The following is an 18,693-nucleotide window of genomic DNA, read 5'->3' on the forward strand; positions in this document are numbered from 1 at the left end:
GGAAGAATCCAGCGATCAAGAATGTAACAGTGGAAAACCTAGCACAATTAACAGCTATAAGTTTTTGCTAAAGACTACATTGCATTTCAACACCTTAAAAATTTAGATTGTTTTCAGTCAATTTTGTTGAAGCAATAAATATGCCTCAGACTAGTGTCTTAGAGTTTGTAAATTAATAATTAAGGGTCATTTCACCTACAGTTTTTTTGTATGTTTTTAAAGAAATAAACGTAATACATATTTACATTTTTTTTTCACTCACGTCTAATTAGAGGAACCGGGAGTGTCCGGTTATGGGAGTTTTCACTGTAGCTGAATTTTTTTTCGCCAGGGGCCTCGTTGGATTATTAAATCGCCAATTATCAGAAGCCACGCGGCACATTTCGTCGACACTAACGAATAGAAATTATCGAGTGTCCTAATAAAAGAAATTCCGGCCGCGGTAACGGACGCCTGTTTTATAAATTAATTTATAAATCGGTATGCCGCGAATTATTATTACTCGTTGCATTCTTGGAAACGTTCGTTTTAAAAGGCGACCGGGAAAAATAGTTTGCATATTATCCCGAACGGCGCACGCATTTCGGCTCGTATCGAAATCGTATTAAAAAAAATGTTCGCGCCACCTGCTCCGGTCAATTTTATATAATAATAATGATAATATTGTCGTCGGCCGATGTGCCGGAAGTTATCGTGCAGATTTATTACGTTCCACCGATTCGTGAAAGTTTTTATTATGTTTAATAAGGACGATTTATCTTAATTTTTATTAAGCGTCGCGCAATAAGTAAAAGCGCGCTTTGTTTGGTGACAGTTCGAGAAATTACGTCACGCGGTTCAAAGAAAACCGCGTTTTCCGGCAACACGGGTTCATAAAAAATGGCGCAATGCTATAGTACAGTATAGTCCGCGATTTAACGCGATTTTAAAAGGTAAAGTAAATGTTGCGTCTACTGGTCTGTCAACATTTAAATCGTACGGGGGAGATTCTATGCTTATTTAGAATATTGAATTGTCATTTCTTCCAGCCAAAAGAAGTGTATTACAGCCGATGGACCAGAGCGTAATAAAAAGTCGTAATACAGGAAAAACATCTTAATGGAAATGACCGAGTCCGAAGACAAATTTTCCATTAATGTGCTAGATGTAGTCAACTGTATTAGTAAAGCTTGGAAAGAGGTGACGGCAGAAACAATTCAACACTCCTATGGTCATGCAGAACTTATTACCGAGACGGAATGCGAACAGGACTTGGAAGATGATCAGCCACTAAGCGAGTGAACAAAGCAGTTTCAAATAACAACTACGTTTACAAGTGAGGAATTGCAAGATTTTAGGGTGATAGATCAGGATTTGCCTACAACAGCAGACTTGACAGAGGAAGCCATATTACAACAAGCAAGAAAGGGTGAGGAAGAGCACCAAGAGGAAGAAGAAGATGAAGAAGTTGATCTGGGACTACCACCAACCATTCAACGAGCCCTATATTCAGTTGAGCTGCTAGAGAATTTTTGTATGTATCATGGGGAAGATGCCCCTTTCGAAGAAATGGTAAAAATACAAGCCAAAGTACGAGATGCGTATTGGCATACTAAAAAAAATTTAAAAAAAAAATTGCCGATTATTTGAAACATTAAATGTAGTTCTTAAACATTTATATAAAATGTTCCTAAGTAAATGTTAAAATATGTATATAAAATAATTGAATATTACAGAACACATATGCGTATTGTTATTTTTCAAGTGCCTATAACTCTATATAATGAAAAAAAAAGCGGTCCCTTCAATTTCGCTATATCAAAGTATTGTGGAAAGCATAATGTTTTATGGATCGGCGACAGAGATGGATTTTCTCGGATCACGGTTGCAAATAATGATAAACAGTGAAATAAAACGAAAAATGAATGGACAAACAACGAAATCAGAAGGAATGGAAAGCCGCAGACTTAAGTAATTAATTAATACAACAGTATACAGAAAGAAGAGAAATTGGACAACACGATTGATTGGATAAGGTGGCTTGGAAAAGGGGTTGCGAGGGACGGCCCGCAAAACTGCAATAAGCTCGCTTATATAGTATGTCCCACTTAAGAACTGTACATCCTTGTAAAATCTGATTACGATTTTGATATATTTTTTTTGTTACATGGATGTCTCATAACGATTATTTTGTATGTAATACAAATTTCAAAAATAATGATAAAAAAGACGTTTTAAGGGGCTTTTATTTTATAGTATGATCTTAAACAGCATTAATTAAATTAAAATATAAATTAGCTAGTGAATTTGACAGTCGAATATTCGCTTCTCATCATATCATTCATTTTTGATATTTCTGTTATTTTCATTATTAGATAAGAATTAAAAATCCTTTTTAATTAAAAAAATGCAGTGTTGCAAAATCTGTTTAGTTCATGGCTAATCCTCTATAATCATATTTAAGTTTAAGAAAATCTTTAGTGTCTTTCAATGGAATTTATCCAACAAAAATGAATTATCCAAATTGAGCGATAAACGAACATTCTGCTTAAGCTTGCGTGATGCTTAAGATTCCCGCCATATTTCGAGCACCCGAACTTCATGGAAGTTAGTTCTGTTTTATGTGGTCCTGATGAAGAATTCGTTGGCACTTTATTCTTAAAGAAATCCCTAATAGCTCTTCTTCTCTTCTTTTGACATCAAAAATTAGTCCCAGGTAGTTATAACTTCAGGTTGATGTAATAGAACCATAAAGTTTTGATGCGTTTTTAAGAGACCTATCCAACATAAAAAAAAATAACAAAATCGAACCATAAAAAAAGATTTTACAATGGTTAACTTCTTAAGTGGGACACACTATATATAAATGTTGCGTAAAAGTAAAAGATTGAAAAATGTCCAATTATACAGCGTGTTTCACGAAAGCGTGACGATATTTCTTTAAACAGATCACCTATATATTTTTGCATATTACGTGTCCGCAACCTGCTATAGCAAAAATTGATCAATACAGAATGTTTCAAAAACATGCGCTAATGCTCGGCTGGAGTTTTTCATTTAAAAATAAAATAAAAAAAGAAACAGCGTTGTTCTCCTCGACACAAATTTAATGTACAAACTTTTTTTTTATACATAAGAAGGAAATTAGGCGGCCGTGCATGTTTCGAGCACTCAAGTGTTCATCTTCATCTAACGCTTGCAGTATAAAAACAGCATCCCACCGTGTAATATGTAAGCAGGAAAAAGAGGTCCATACCATCTCTAGCTGAGATAAAAAAAGTATTTTACGGCAGTGTGGAAAACATTTTTTGTCCTATAACTTTTTCCAATTTTTGTTAATTACTTTGAATGAGCCATACATATCTTGACAAATGACAAAACAAGTTTTAATATAATAATAAATCTGCAGCCGAGTGCTGGCATATTAATTTTAATAATTCCTGTATATTAAATAATTATCTCACACAATCATTTCCTATCATCTTGATAAGAATTTGTTGTATTTTATGAAACATTTGTTGATACATTTTTGCACAGCTTTGAAAATACTGTAACTGTTTGACTTAATGTAAAATAAATTTAATTGCACAGGTTAGGTCGGTACAAGTGACACTTTTAACCATTTTGCAAGAATGCAGATTTTGTTAAACAGTTTTTCAAAATTAAAAAGCCGCCGAATAGAATTAGCTCTTAATTTGTCATTAAAAAGTAGTAGTCGAATGGAAAACCGCCTAAAAAGTATTTATCTCGCTGCAGAGCAATTAAAAAAAAAACTAGGAAATATTGGATAGTACTCATAAAAGTGATGACAATAAACACCATTCATTTATTTTAATTGTACCATTTATTTTTTTATAATAATTTTGTATTTTAATATAATAATGTATAATATTTTAATAATGGAAAATTTATGTAAAAATTCACTGGCATCGAAGGGTTTCTAAAGTGATATCCATATATTCAGAAATTGAGAATAAATTATCAAGCGCACACTTATTCAATTTGAAGGGCTTTTAAAAACGTCTCTATAGAATCTCGAAATTTAAAAACTTCCTGTTTGAATTATAAATTCGAGTTTGAATTTTATCGAATTTTAGCGTTATTTTATGTCCTCCCTGTATATTGAAACATTAAATTCGACACAATTTTATTGTGAGATCATCTTCCAATACTGTTGCTCTCATGCCACACCCTAAAGCGAACAATTAACTCCATATGCAAATTATATAACATTGAAAAACAATAATTTATATATAAGATAAAAAGATAAATATTATATAAAAATATTAAAAGAAGAGATTACGCATACACAAATAAACAGAACATTTAAAGTATTATTCGTTTTCCGGTTTGGAAAAATGCGTTGCCTAAGCCCAAGACGAGCAGTTACTATGGTGATTGGTCAAAGTTAAATTTGACGCTTTGATGAAACTTTGACACGTTATGGCAAGATGGTGTTTAAGTTGGGGAGAGAATGATAGTATCAAACTTACGAAAGGGAATCTGAGACAACCATCCTGAAGGCTGAATGCTTGTCTATTGTAGACAATATCCTTGTCGCTGCTTTTTTCTTGACGTCTATATATCCTTTTTTTTTTCATTCATTCACATAACAGTTTTTTTTACTATGAATCATTGGTTCGCGTTACTTTGTTATTAACTATTTAATTTATTCCGTTTATGTCTACAACCAGTAACGAGAGAAATGTATCTTTGCGGTTTTCTTGAATGCCTGGCTTATAAAAGCTCTCTAGGTATTATTGTTTCGCCTTTCCCTTAAGGTCGCCGAGTTTCGTAGCACCATTTCATTTTTTTATAAACAATACAGTTCGTGCACTTAACTGTGCTCCGCTGTCGATTAAAAAAAAATGCATATCATTTGCAATCTTGCCATATAATTTGACCAATTGAATCGGTATTTATGGGACGAATTGCGCAATTAGCTCGAACTAATTGATGTTTGTGCGTTTGATCTAAATTGGGAAAATTAAAATAAATTCCAAAGCGAAATGTGTTAAGTTTGAAAACGAATTAGTTAATTTGGCCCGGTATAAATGCGTAGTTGTTTGCTCCATTTGAATAAATCAACTCGCATTTGTTGAATATTGATGACGCGCGATCAAAAAATTGTCGAAACGTTGACGTATAGCGACTGTGAAAAAAGAAAAACGATAATTAAGCACGCGGCCAGGACTTCCTTGTGTGGACCTCTCTTTCTCTCTCTTTATATCTTTAGGAAATGTTTCAGCTCAATACAGAAAGAGAGAGGCTATGTCCGAGAAAAATCAGATCACTTGTGATCAGTGATCCTCAGGCAGAGGCCGCCGCCAATCCTAACTACTGAAATTATATTTAATTTTAGAACAAAATCATGCTTTTTTTAAATAGAATTATTGCTTTTAAAAAAGTAACTTTGATGTTTTAGAAGGCTCGAAGCTCACATAATAAGAAAATGGAAATAAGTATATTTCGAAAAGTCTTAAACTAAAAGATTTTGTATTACAAAAGGATATTGCTAAAAGAAATAAGGCGTAGAGTGAAAGCAAAAGAAAAATGTAGTGAAATAACGTATTTACAATTTTGGAATGTAATGTAGTATATGTATTTGGGTATGGATTAATTTATAACATTATCCAAGACACACTTATTTGTCTGTTTATACCCAGCTTTCAGTCTACTTACTTAATTATTCATCAGCCCTTATGTCGAAACTAAGTAACTTGAAATACAACATACAAATGTCTGCAACGTTGAAATTCATTGACAAATGAGATATACAAGGTGTATACACCATTGAACTTTGATTTTATCCATTGATAGAGAATACTTTTCCGGACATACAATTGTCTCCCGCGTTTAATTATACATGTTGCGCTTTTCGCTAGCCTTTGAGGTCCCGTTAAGTACGTTTCTTTTTCGATTCTTGCTACGTTTTGTTACGATTGCATTGTCGCAGTCACCGTTGATTAATTCGCACGCCATTGACGTAGCAATTACTGCCGAGACCTTGCAAAAACCATAATATTAATCATATGCCTTCGGTTCGGTTATTTTATTAATTATTAACTCATTAATCGCAATAAAGCGTATTAATTGCTACCTGTTTTTCTTATCTCGCCAACTGATTGGACTACCAGATCGAAGGAATTCCTACCCTAAACGCGCAATTACACAAAAGACGTAAACATAACTATTAAAATACAAGTGAACCCATAAATTGCGCATTTTTACCATGTAGTTGTATGCAGGAAGCAACAAGTACGGTTGTCCGTATACGAGATAATCAAAAAAATGTCTAGGCACACACAATATACAATCAAAAAATTGCAGAAATAGAAAAACATTTTTTTCCAGATATTGTTATCTACGAAATCGTATTCTGCAGGCCAAGGTCAATGGATTCCTCTATTCTATAAAAAATGTAATATCGGGTATGTCTTAGCGTCCCATTTGAGCCCCAAATTATCCCTACTCTTTGCGAACGATGTAGAGGGAGGAAATTGGAGTCGAACTACCTACGTGTTTCAGATGATCTCAAAATATTTCAACGGATCCGCTCAGGTGAAGACTGTAAACTACTTCTTGGTGGAGTGGTGCTGCATTAACAACTCGAAACTGAATGCTGTGTTTGTATCTCTTTTTCTTATCTTAAGAACGCTGCTGAGTGATCGTTCTGTCATCTACCGGGATAACCGTACGCTGGGACTGCTACTGTCTGGTATGTTCCTTATAGAGAACTGTCTTCAGCACTGATTAATACTTGGCATGCCCAGAATATATCTCTAAATTGGTTTCATTCAGGAACATCTGACTATTTTCGAAAGTTTGACTGTATTGTCAGGTTGTCAGTAAATCAACAATCTGGTTTCCTTCTTATGAGGTTCACAAATACCGAGTCCTAAAGAACAAATTTTTGAGATATAGCATGGACGAGAGGGGTTTCACGATGGATCTTAGCGAAGTATTTTCTCCTTGTATATTGTCAAATTTTAACTTTCAGTAAGTTCGAGTAAGGTTTCATCCTTACGTGTTAGCAATAAAATAAATTATGGGTTATAAGTTGTCATTGTAGAATAACCATAGAAGCAGGCAACAAAAAAATTAAGGTTATTTATTCAGCTGGGGTAGGAGCTGTTGCACTTTTCGCAAAAGTGTTACTCATCGAATGTACCGCAATTTTGTGTCAGTGTGTGTCAGATACGAGGCTTGGACTTTGTTCGATGTTCGTTTTTAAAGATATAAAATGTATGTATAAATTAGCATAAAAATTCTGATTGGAGAAGTGCAAGGGATATTACACGCAAATTACTGAGATTAAAGAAGCGTTGGACCAGCTTTAATTGGTGCTGAATTATATTTTTATCCGCCAAAAATAAACGAAAACGGGCATTCGTCGAGCCTACTATAGGCTCCCACTATTATAAATCGTTGGAATTGTCTTTTAATGATCAATTTAATTATAAGGGAATTTATAGAGGGTTCCATTTTAAAACATTGAATAATATGATATATATAAGAATTTTAAAATGTTAAAAACATTATCGCTATGATGGTTTCTATATCTCCTCACAGGAATATAGTATCATATTAATATTAATATAATTATTAATACAAAGTATCCGAATTAAAATGAAAAAAATTGTACGCCTCCTGAAAAAGCTAATCACGTTCTATACCTGAAAACCTTAAATTAAAGAAGTTTTGTATTAAAGTTTTTTTTGTAGATCTTGCCATTTCTAAGACCCACACTGTACGTATTAACGTGTGCCGCTTATATAAAAAGCAGCCCTGATCTGCATGTACTCTCGAGAAACCCAGACATTCAGTATGATTTAAGAGCAAATAGAATAGAAATACGAACACACCGACTTTCCCTTGCAGCAAGTAGTCCTTTTGTTTTGGCCAATTTATAATAAATTGCCTTCTGCAATTTATTCTGCAAACTTAGACTTAAAGATGAATTGCCTCATCTCTTACGACGGGACATATTTTCTTTCTTGTTTTTATTGTTAGTGTTTTTCGATGTTTTTTTTTTACTTTATGAACATTATCTCCGTTTTTGTGCTTCGTTATATGGTACTACAAAATCCAAACATTTGTATCTCAAGTCTACAGCAATAAAACCCGGTGCCCTTAAAAATTTTTAAAAACAAATAACAGTTTGGAAACAACTACAAAGACAACAGGACCCTTAATTATAGTCAGATCAAAATTTCCAAAGTTTGTTAATATTCTACTGCTATAGGAACGGTATCAGAGAAAAGCCACAATGAATGAAGACAAGGAAATTGCAGAAACCTGAGTGTTCACTTGTAGCGACTTTGACCTTGGTCTTCGGTTGAGATTTGTGGGCTGCTATCTTTGGAGCCTCTGTGTGGTGTTAAAAGCTGGACACTAAGAGTAAAAGTTATAAACAAACTGGAAGCATTTGAGATGCATATATACCGCAGAATTCTTAAGATACCATAGACACCCAGAATGAGAAACGAAGATGTATCAACAAAGATCGCGAACTCTTTAAAGTTGTAAAAAAAAAGAAAGACTGCATACCTGGGTCACATAATCATAAATATCAATTTCTGAAACTGATTATTGAGGGCAAGATTGAGGGCAGAAGACAACTAAAACGAATGGGAATGTGCATACGTGACATCCAGACATTGATCCACACGGCCAAAGATAGACAAGCTGTGGAAAATGTGGTCGCAAACATTCATTAATGGATAAGCAGAGAATGAAGAAGTAAAAGAACCGGTATGCTGTTTGATAAACCCAAAAATTCACAGGGCTTTGCTTATTATAACAGAAAAGTGAATGCGGGACGATCATACCTAACATTTAGAAGAATCCAATTGCAAAGTTTGCCACTGAAAACTGTTTTGCAATCTGTTTCACTGGAAATTTTTTCCAAAAGCATTGAACGGAAAATTTGTAGAACGACTGTCTCGTTTATAAATAGGTTAAAGAATAAAAGACCGAAGCGCGATCCCTGAGGCACCCCAAATCTCCAAATGTTACCGATGAGTCGCGCGGTTTTCCGGCCTGGCGCGGTTGTACCGGGTCCCCGGCTGAATCGGAGGTACCACGTGAAGAAGTAGGCCGTCGCGGTGCGCTCGGTACTGCAGCGGCTCGAGTACCGCCACCGCACTCAGATCCGTACGAGTACCTCTCGCGATCGGTCTAGTTCTTGACACTACGCGGTACCGTCGAATTTGTTTGGGTTACGACGTTTCGTCGCGCGGGACACGGTCATCGTCAGGGCGCGCGCGGATTGTTGACAAATTGGATGATATAGAAAATATGACCATAAATGAGTGTCACGCTCGCGCAACCGTCGAAAGGTAGTAAGAAAAAGCTGCTTTTCAAGGAGAAAATCCTCCGGTTTTTGCGATTCGTCGGACTATTCCGGAAGACGCATTTAAATGAAGCGAGGAGGTTGTCGATTTTGTCCAGCCCGACCTTAGAAAAGAAGAAGTGCGAAAAAGGAGAGGCGAAAATCGAAATGGGTGACATGCTGCTAAAGCAAAAACCCCCGTACGTCCCCAAATGGCACGGCTCGGACATCATGTCCTCCCGGAGCGCTTACCCGCCGTTCTATCCGCCGCTGCACCCCAAACGAAGTTCCTACCCATTTAGGCCGTTCGAGCCGATGATGCCGTTGAATTTCAGACCGCCCGGTATCAGTTATCCTCCGAAAATTCGCGACTACCACCTGATGGCACCGTTCTACAGGAGCGTGATGCCTCCGCCGCCCAATCCGAGAGGGATGATGATGATGGAGCCGAGACGGTGGACAGGCGGGGTCGCCAGAAGCGAACCGCCGTGTCATTGCGGCAGGTCGAGGTCGATGGAGGACGTGAGAAGTTTTATAGTCGACTGGGAAAGCGACCATAACGGCAACAAGGTGTCGCCAAGGACCAAAGGGCGCCTTACCGGTAGGAGGTCGATGGAAAACTTGTTGGACGGCGACGGATCGCCCAAAAGCCGTCCCAATATCGGAAAACTCAAGGTAAATTTTGAGATGCGGAATGAAAATATTACTCGATAAAAAAAAGATCGCCTTAAATTCGCCTTAATTGTTGGCCTATGTGATATCAAATAATTTTTAAAAAATTTATACCATAGGTATTAATTCGAGATTAGTTTTATTTGATCAAAGATCTCCTTTGTGTGCGACTTTAGTTACAGAGTGACTATTACTCCTCTTGATTAGAGCAAGACCAACAAGAAGCCAGCCATCGGTTCCTAGTTCTGCTCAACTTACAGCGTCTTCGACTTAACTGAGATCATGTAATAATTAATATTATTGGGTTTACTAATTTAACATTATCACAAAAATATATCTATGTTTTGTTTTTCAAAGAAAAATAAACTAGATATACTCCTGAATTGCTATCAGTATCCTGTTGATTACGTCAGAGCATAGTCAATACCCGATCCAGAAAAAATCCAGGCGTGTGAGTGTATATAATAAGTATTCTACACTAATGTCACGATCAGCTATTAGAATGGGTTCCAGGACGCCAACAAATCCGACCGAGAAGACTGTTATTTTTATTATACTGTTTCAGAATTTTATGATTTTTTCTTCTCTCGGCGATGATTATTTTTGCGAACCACTTCGGGGATTTCCGGTACTTCATTCGCGCGTTTGGGGCAATAGTTAATGACCCCTTCGTCTCTTGTTAACGCCAATTTTACAGATAAATCGATAAATTTTCATGAGATCTAGTTGTTTGCTTCTAATTGAGCTTAATTGACATAGTAAACACGATAAAAACTATAAATCTCTGTGTCATGTTTAGCATAATTAAAATACGGAGGCGTAAGGAAAAATTATTTGATAATCATGTAATTTGATGAGACGGAACAACAAACTGATGATGCGCTTCTTAAAATTACCATCGAGTATGAAATAAATCTACAGAAATAGTATATTATGCAACAAGCGCGGTAAACGGCATTTGTTTATTTGTAGTGGTTAATAAACGAGTGACTTAAAAAGTTTACCGAACGTCAATAGGTATGCAACCATACTGTACTTTTTCTACGACCATTAGTTTTTGGGTACATTTTCGCAAAACAACACGAATACATTCACTGACATGACCGTCAGAATTGACAAACGTCAAAACATCAAAAACATCCGATTGCTCCTAAACCCATGCGGTAAAATCCCGGAAATGTCCGAAGCGGCTAGAATCCGTGGGAAACGAAACTGACGTGGTAAAGTGATGCTACCCGCTCGCTAGATCGGTGCGTAATGAAGTATTTTACAGACGGGAGTAGAAAAAAATATAAGCTTAATATAACTACACGTGACCCGCGGTATAGCCATAGGCAATTAAAATTTCGTGACGTCATTTAAAAGCCGACGCTCACCTCACGTGTGACACATTAATATGGCGTCTGCAAAATTACAAGTTTTAAACGCCCGTAAGTTATTAATACAGTGGAAAGTTGGACTTTTATGCAAATGTCGGCTGATATTTATTGACTGATGTATATGAAAACACTTTCATTTTTGTTTATTATATGCGGGTACCTGTAATGTTTAGAAATTAACTGAAAGTTGCGAGTTTTTAAATAAAGAAAAAATGAAAAAATATGCCACCGAACGAGATAAACTTCTACCGGGATAACATTGGCATTCTTCATTTTTTACGGCACCGTACACTAAAGTGACATTAAAGTCAGTTCATCATTTTGCCCTTTCATTTGACCACTCGGTATTTTTGCAAAATGTTTCGAAAATGCACACACCCCCATGACCAATATGAGCCAAGGATTGGATGAAACAGAATATAAAAATATGAAATTCAAATTTAGGTATCTCTGTGTTTTAATGTCGTTTTTAATGTTTTCGAAATATTCCAATTTGTTTCATTTTTAACCAATTTTTTCGAGGCATTTTTACAATACCCAAAAGTCATGAAATTTCTAACCAAAAAAGAAGTTAAGTGTGTGTAATTTTTGTTCATGGGCGAAGGATTTTTTCCGCCTTCGTACTATTTAATGGCTAAATGGGAACAGTAAACAAAAATCCTTGAGTGTGATACTCCCCAACTGATGTAAAAGCCGTACTCCCTTTAATTAACTGATTTTCACCGGAGATGGCTAAATATATAGGCACGAAACGTCGACTTGAAATCGTCTAGCGCCCATACGTTTCGCGTAATTGCAATTATTTTGTTGTACCGCCTCTCATCAGATTTAAAATCCGACAATTCTTGTTAACCGGCCGAAGAGATTGTCAGATCTTATCTTCTTGAAATTTTTTTTTCGTACGATTACGTAAATCGTAAATGATTATTGCGAAAGAAGACGCGGAACGAGGACTAATAGATTTCGTTAATGGAACTTTATAATGTTAACATTTAATATTACTAGTTTGGCAAATTGTGATTTATTCATTTATTCCGATTTATTTTCGTAATAAATATTTTTGTAAGATTTTTATTAATTCAACATTATTAAATATAACAAACTGATTCGGATTTTTCTTGTTTGGCATGGCACATCATTAATGAGATTTTTTTAAATATTTTTAACCACGTAAATTACACAATAGTTGAGATATGCATATTTGTCTTCAACGTTGATTTGTTTTTAACTTCACTGGTGAATAACAGCTGGTGTATACCTCGGTTTAAATAGAGTAAAAGTTGTATATTTAGGTACATACCAGTAGAGCAATGAGGAATATTTTAAAACAAAATTTTAGTGTTTTCCTTCTAGTACATTTATTTCCAATTTTCCATAAGTTAAAGGGGTTGAATTGAGTTTTCTGGGAATTGATTTGTTTTGCCTATAGGCGCTTGAAATGTTATATATGATGCGTTTTATGGATGCTTCATAAAAAAATATAAGTTATTTATATAATTCGTACTCTATGCCTATTTAATACTCGTTTTCCAGAAAAAAAATCGTCATTTTATCAATGTTGAATTAAAATCTCTAAAAATGGTTTGATATTAGAGGAATTTATTTACTAATTTATTATTTGGTATTCAGTAGTTTAAATTCAATTGCTATAACTAAAACCAAAAATTTAAATAAACTTATGTATATATAGTAATATCTGCAAAGATTTTGATAGTCACGATACTTCTTCTGCTAATAAACGAACTACCGAAAAAATATAACAAACTGATTCGGATTTTCTTATTTGGTACCCCACATCATTAATTTTTTTTTTTTCATAATTTGTAAATTACACAATAGTTGAGATATGCATATTTGTCTTCAACGTTGACTTTTTTTTAACTTCACTGCTGAATAACAACTGATGTATACCCCTTTTGGGTAACTTTTAAACCATTAAAGATGGAGGCTAGGTTTAAATGGAGTAAAAATTGTATATTTATACATACCGGTAGAGAAATAACTAACATTTTAGAACAACTAAATTCTTAAATTTTACTGTTTCCCTTCTAGCACATTTATTTCCAATTTTACATAAGTTAAAGGGGTTTGAATTGAGTTTTCTCGGAATTCATTCGTTTTGCCTGTCGCAATTTTGAATTGCCGCTTGAAATTTTATATATTTTGTGCATTTTTGGATGCTTTATAAAAAAATTAAGTTATTTGTATAATTCGTACCCTATTAGTACTCGTTTTCCAGAAAAAGAATTGTAATTTTCTCAATGTTGAGTTAAAATCTCTTAAAATTCTTTGATATTAGAGGAATTTATTTATTAACCTATTATTCGTTATTCGGTAGTTTAAATTCAATTACTATAACTAAAACCAAAAATATATATATCTGCAACGATTTTGATAATCTCGATAGAGATTACGTATTATTTTTATAGCTATATTATAAAGCATAATAAATATATAATATTTATATTAAAAAAATATATAAAAATTATATAAAAAATAATAAATAATAAATATATAAATCAGCAATCCTATTATATTAACTACTATAGCCATAGCCATAGGTCAATTCTCAAGATATGCCGAGACTATTCGAATCAAACAGAGGTACGAGATCACCGTTATCATATTTGTCGGAGGTTTTCGGGTTTTCTAGACAATTTATTTTATAAAATTTATGCGCACGCGCGGAAGAACAAATATTAAAAGTACTTGTTTGTTTATTGGCGTTTCGTAACGCCACTCGTTCGTAATCTCTTAATTCCGAGTCGGTAACTAACGAATTAATTAAGCAGACAAACAAATAAAAAGCTGCTCTGCCGATTCTGCGAAAAGATGTCAGCTGTTGTTTCGGTTTCGTTCTCTACATTTCGCCCCGAGCAAAATTTCTATTAGACCAGTCGACGATTTGTAACCTATACGGTTTTTATTTATTTTTTATTTCTTTTTTCCGTCGCGAGGTAAAGTCGGCGCGAGCGCGAATTGATTAGCCACGACGGAAAAATAAAATGAAATCTTGACACGGTTTTCACATTTCATTCACCATTTACTGACGACGTTGTAACTCTCGATCGGTGGATCGCGATTTGATGAGAAGATTGACTAATATTTTTCGTTTTGTTTAAGCAGCAACGATCAAATAATACGCAGCATTTTTAAGAAAATTTGAGAAAGTAAGCCAGCTTCGCCGCAAGGTTATATTTATATATTTTTTGTCATTTATTTAGATGCCTGAAGTGACTGCGCTTGCTTTAATGATTTTGAAAGCGCCTACGATAAGTAGTACATCATCAACATTACAAACTAATATATAAAATGGCGCAATAGTGTGGAATATATACGTTATTTTTCAGTATTTTGAAAAATATATAAATATAAGTATTTTCGATACAAATACAGTATTTTCGATAAAACCATGACAATAAAAAATATATCTGTTGTAAACAGCAAATATTTAAACGTGATTTCCTATATATTCGAATCTCCAGCGTTCATAGTATCAAAATTTAAGATAGTGAAATGATAAGAATTTCGTCTAAGCAATTATCTCCTGCAGAGGGTTCCCTAAAGTTTCGCCAACTTGATAATCCTTAAACTAATTTTTCTATATATTTTTTTAAAGAAACACCCAGTGTCTAACTACTTTTTCATATACCTGGTGCTCAAACCCAAAAGGTGCGGGAGATACGCAGTGCCAGAAGTTCAATTGGGTTTTTGTTTTCATAAGTTACATTTGTAATAGTAACAATTCAACTGAGGGGGATGGGGTGAGGTTGTGGAATAAAAAAATAAAACATACGTTCACATTCACGGCAAAATTTGAAAGGCGTCATCTGCGGTACTTTGCATTCATTTAAAACGAAATAACTTGTTTGGGGTACATCATATTTAACTTTTATAATAAAAGTTCCTGTACGCCAATGTCATTTATGTAGAGGAATTCTCAAATTTGGTGTCTTAATTTCTTACTGAAATTAGCCTTCGGATTGCTTTGCAGAAAGGAGCACAAATGTTTTCGCTTCAACGAAGAATGAAACGTTAGGACCATCGCAACCTCACACACCAAACATTACATACTTGTCAAATTACATAATATAATTGTCAGTGATAACCTAAAGTGCTCCTCGGGTAGCTCAGTTATATTTCTAGCATCATTTTTACAAGGCTGCCTTATGTATGAATGTGAGTAGCCTCGATATTCGATTTTTTTTTTTGGTAATGTTGGTACACATGTGCCTAACATTTGTTCAAAGTTTTAGCCAGATTGCAAGTTTCTTTTTCTCACTGTTTTGTGTTACGGTTTTCTATGATGGCGTAGTGCATCAAGAGTTCTTACCACATGGTCGTACGGTCAATAAAGAGTATCACCTTGAAATTTTACGCCGTTTGCGAGAAGCACTACGAAGAAAACGTCCGCAATTGTTGATTTTGCATCACGATAATGCACCTGCTCACTCATCGTTGCTTTTTTTGGCCCAAAAAAAAAACCACAATCATGCCTCAGCAACCATATTCACCGGATATGGCCCCCTGCGACTTTTTCCTGTTTCCAAAACTCAAGAAATCCATGAAAGGTAGGAGGTTTGGAACGATTGACGGGATAAAGAAACATTGCTGGAAGAACTCAAGGCTATACCAGAAAGTGCTTCGAGGAATGGAAAAAAATGTTGGCACAAGTGTATTATATCTGGGGGGATTACTTTGAAGAAATAAATACTTTTTGATAAAACTTAAAAGTCACCTTACTTTTTGAACACACCTCGTTTATTGGACGATTTTTTTTCGCAAAGGCTGCATGTGCTCAACCTTGTGCAGACAATAAATTGCGGTTCATACGCGCTCGTTAGTACGGGATATAGACATATATCCGATTCTACTTGGTTGAATAAGTAGACCGTATTATACTTGAAGAAACGTGTCGAACTAGCCCGACAATATCAACATTTCAACTCGCCAAATCCCATTCCCATTTGTCGATACCGGAGCGTTATTTCATATCGATCGTTTTTCCCGACGGTTTTGATTGATTAAATTGTTGCGCACTCTCGGACGGTAGTCCTTTATTTAATACACATAGAAAGAAAGTGCCGCAGCACTCTTGGTTTCACCGAGAATAAAATATATAAATCCTCGATAAAATAATAATCCCAATTTGAGCGCGAACTGCTTCGTAATTAATTACAGCTCGGCGAGAACGAAACGGAGAAAGAACGTATTAAATTATATGCCCGTTGGAAACTGACTAAGTGATATCCGTCTACGCACGTGATTTTTGAATTCCGGAAAAAAGCAGGAGATTGTCGGTGTCGTGTTAAGGCTCGAAAATAAAAATAACACAGTCAGTGTTTGGTTAAACATTAGATTTCGCAAATTGGGACAAGCCTTCGCGCCAGAATGGCGCTTTATTAATAATAGTAATTAAGCGTTTATTAACTTAATAAAGAAAAAAAGGTTACAATAAATAAATGATACAGAACCGACGCATAAGTAGGTGCGATTGCAGCCTCAAACAGAATTAGCAATATAAACAAACATTTTGACAACCAATACGACGATGTGTAATGTAGAGAATAAGAAACCAAATATAAATATCATAAGTCAATGGTTAGTAGTAAGTTAAAAAGAATATGAATAAAAAAAAAGTGCAGTAAAAGATGTGAGAATTAAGGAGAGGGAAAAATGAATTTAATCAATCTAAATATGTTGGCTCATAATGAAAACTCGATAATAAATAATTTTAATACGCCAGAACAAACTATCTGAAACATCTTGTATTTGGACCCGTAATAAAATTAAATTTCAAATGAGCACCTACCGACCTTATATAGTTAAATCTACCAACATTTTTCACTGTAAATTTTTGCATTGGTAAACTAAGCTTTAGTTAGTTATAATAAACGGTGCCTTTCATGATCAACGTATAAACTAATTGTTAAAAAATAGAAATAGGATTTTTACGGCTGCTCAACAGTGTACATGGGATTGAATTTTGGGATCGGGTGGTTCTGTGCTTTGTTATGACGTAATTCAACCTATACCATGCGCCATGGTTTCAGTCGTGATATATAGATATATATAGTATATAGTTACTACTAGCGAAGCTCTCAGAACAAACTCATTAACATAGTTAAAGCGAATGCAAGAGTTCCTCTACTGGAAGAATGCAGGTCAGGTCTTTTTTTTCTACAAAAATGAAGTGAAATATAAAAAAATACATATTAAAGTCCACTTTTTAACTTCATATTCTAAAAAACACGAAATTTAAGAGTCAGGCATTTTTCTGCAACAATATGAATATTGTTGAAATATTAATAAGAAACCTAAAATTGTTTCAGGAAATCGGCCTTAAATTTAGTACATAGCTTTTAAAAATAACTTTGTTATTATTTGAACGCTCCGAAAACACTTCGAACACTGTTCGAAGTGTTTTCGGAGCGCGAGCATTGAAGATGCCAAGTGAGATTTTGGCGAAACGTCTGCAGGATTCCAGTTGGAGTTCAACAAGCGAACGGATGATAGCCCGGAATATAGTGCCATCACATTTTTCCATCCGTGAATCAATACGTGAAAAAAAAAAAATATATATATATATATATATATATATATATATATATATATATATATATATATATATATATATATATATATATATTTTTTTTTTTCTCAGGTATTGATTCACGGATGGAAAAATGTGATGACACTATATTCCGGGATATCATCCGTTCGCTCGTTGAACTCCGACTGGAATCCTGCATCCGACTGGAATCCTGCAAATCCTGCATCCGACTGGAATCCTGCAGACGTTTCGCCAAAATCTCACTTGGCATCTTCAATGCTCGCGCTCCGAAAACACTTCGAACACTGTTTATATATATATATATATATATATATATATATATATATATATATATATATATATATATATATATATATATATATATATTAATGCCTAGTGCTAATTCCTTTAACGTTTTTTATGGCATCCTGAACTACCTTTCTCGATTCTTATTTAAGAAAATTAAGTTGACTGCCATGTCAACGACTGCGTTTAAAAGAAATTTCCATTTCTTTTAAGCGAGAATTTCGATATTTAGTTTTAGATTCTCTAAAAAAAGACTGACAAATTTTATGATTAGTACAAAGCTTCAATATTTATCGGGATGCTCTGTAGAAACAAGTCAATTATTTCGAATCCTACAAGAAAATACAAAAATCAAAGAATTTCATTTTTCTGAGATATTTCTGTGATAAATAATAATATACATTTTTTGTCCCATGCCACGTCTCTTTTCCACTGAAGGTGGAGGGGAGACCAAAGCAATCCTACTATAC

The 18,693-nt window shown here is 34.6% G+C and overlaps 1 protein-coding gene across 8 annotated transcripts in view; it reads left to right on the forward strand.

Moving 5' to 3' along the window:
• LOC132707864 (WD repeat-containing protein 47) overlaps positions 1-18,693 on the forward strand; it is a 106,061-nt gene that overhangs the window by 74,496 nt on the left and 12,872 nt on the right. Inside the window, exon 1 of one of the 8 annotated variants that reach the window (XM_060679851.1) lies at positions 9,118-9,988. The exons of the other annotated variants lie outside the window; for them this stretch is intronic. Coding sequence (XP_060535834.1) covers positions 9,290-9,988 — 699 coding nt within the window. The 5' untranslated portion in view covers positions 9,118-9,289. Of the gene's footprint in view, positions 1-9,117; positions 9,989-18,693 lie in introns of those variants that run through there. 8 annotated transcript variants of the gene reach the window in all.

This window comes from Cylas formicarius, unplaced genomic scaffold (genome assembly GCF_029955315.1).
Source record: "Cylas formicarius isolate icCylForm1 unplaced genomic scaffold, icCylForm1.1 PGA_scaffold_9__14_contigs__length_23061073, whole genome shotgun sequence".
Taxonomy (NCBI): domain Eukaryota; kingdom Metazoa; phylum Arthropoda; class Insecta; order Coleoptera; family Brentidae; genus Cylas; species Cylas formicarius.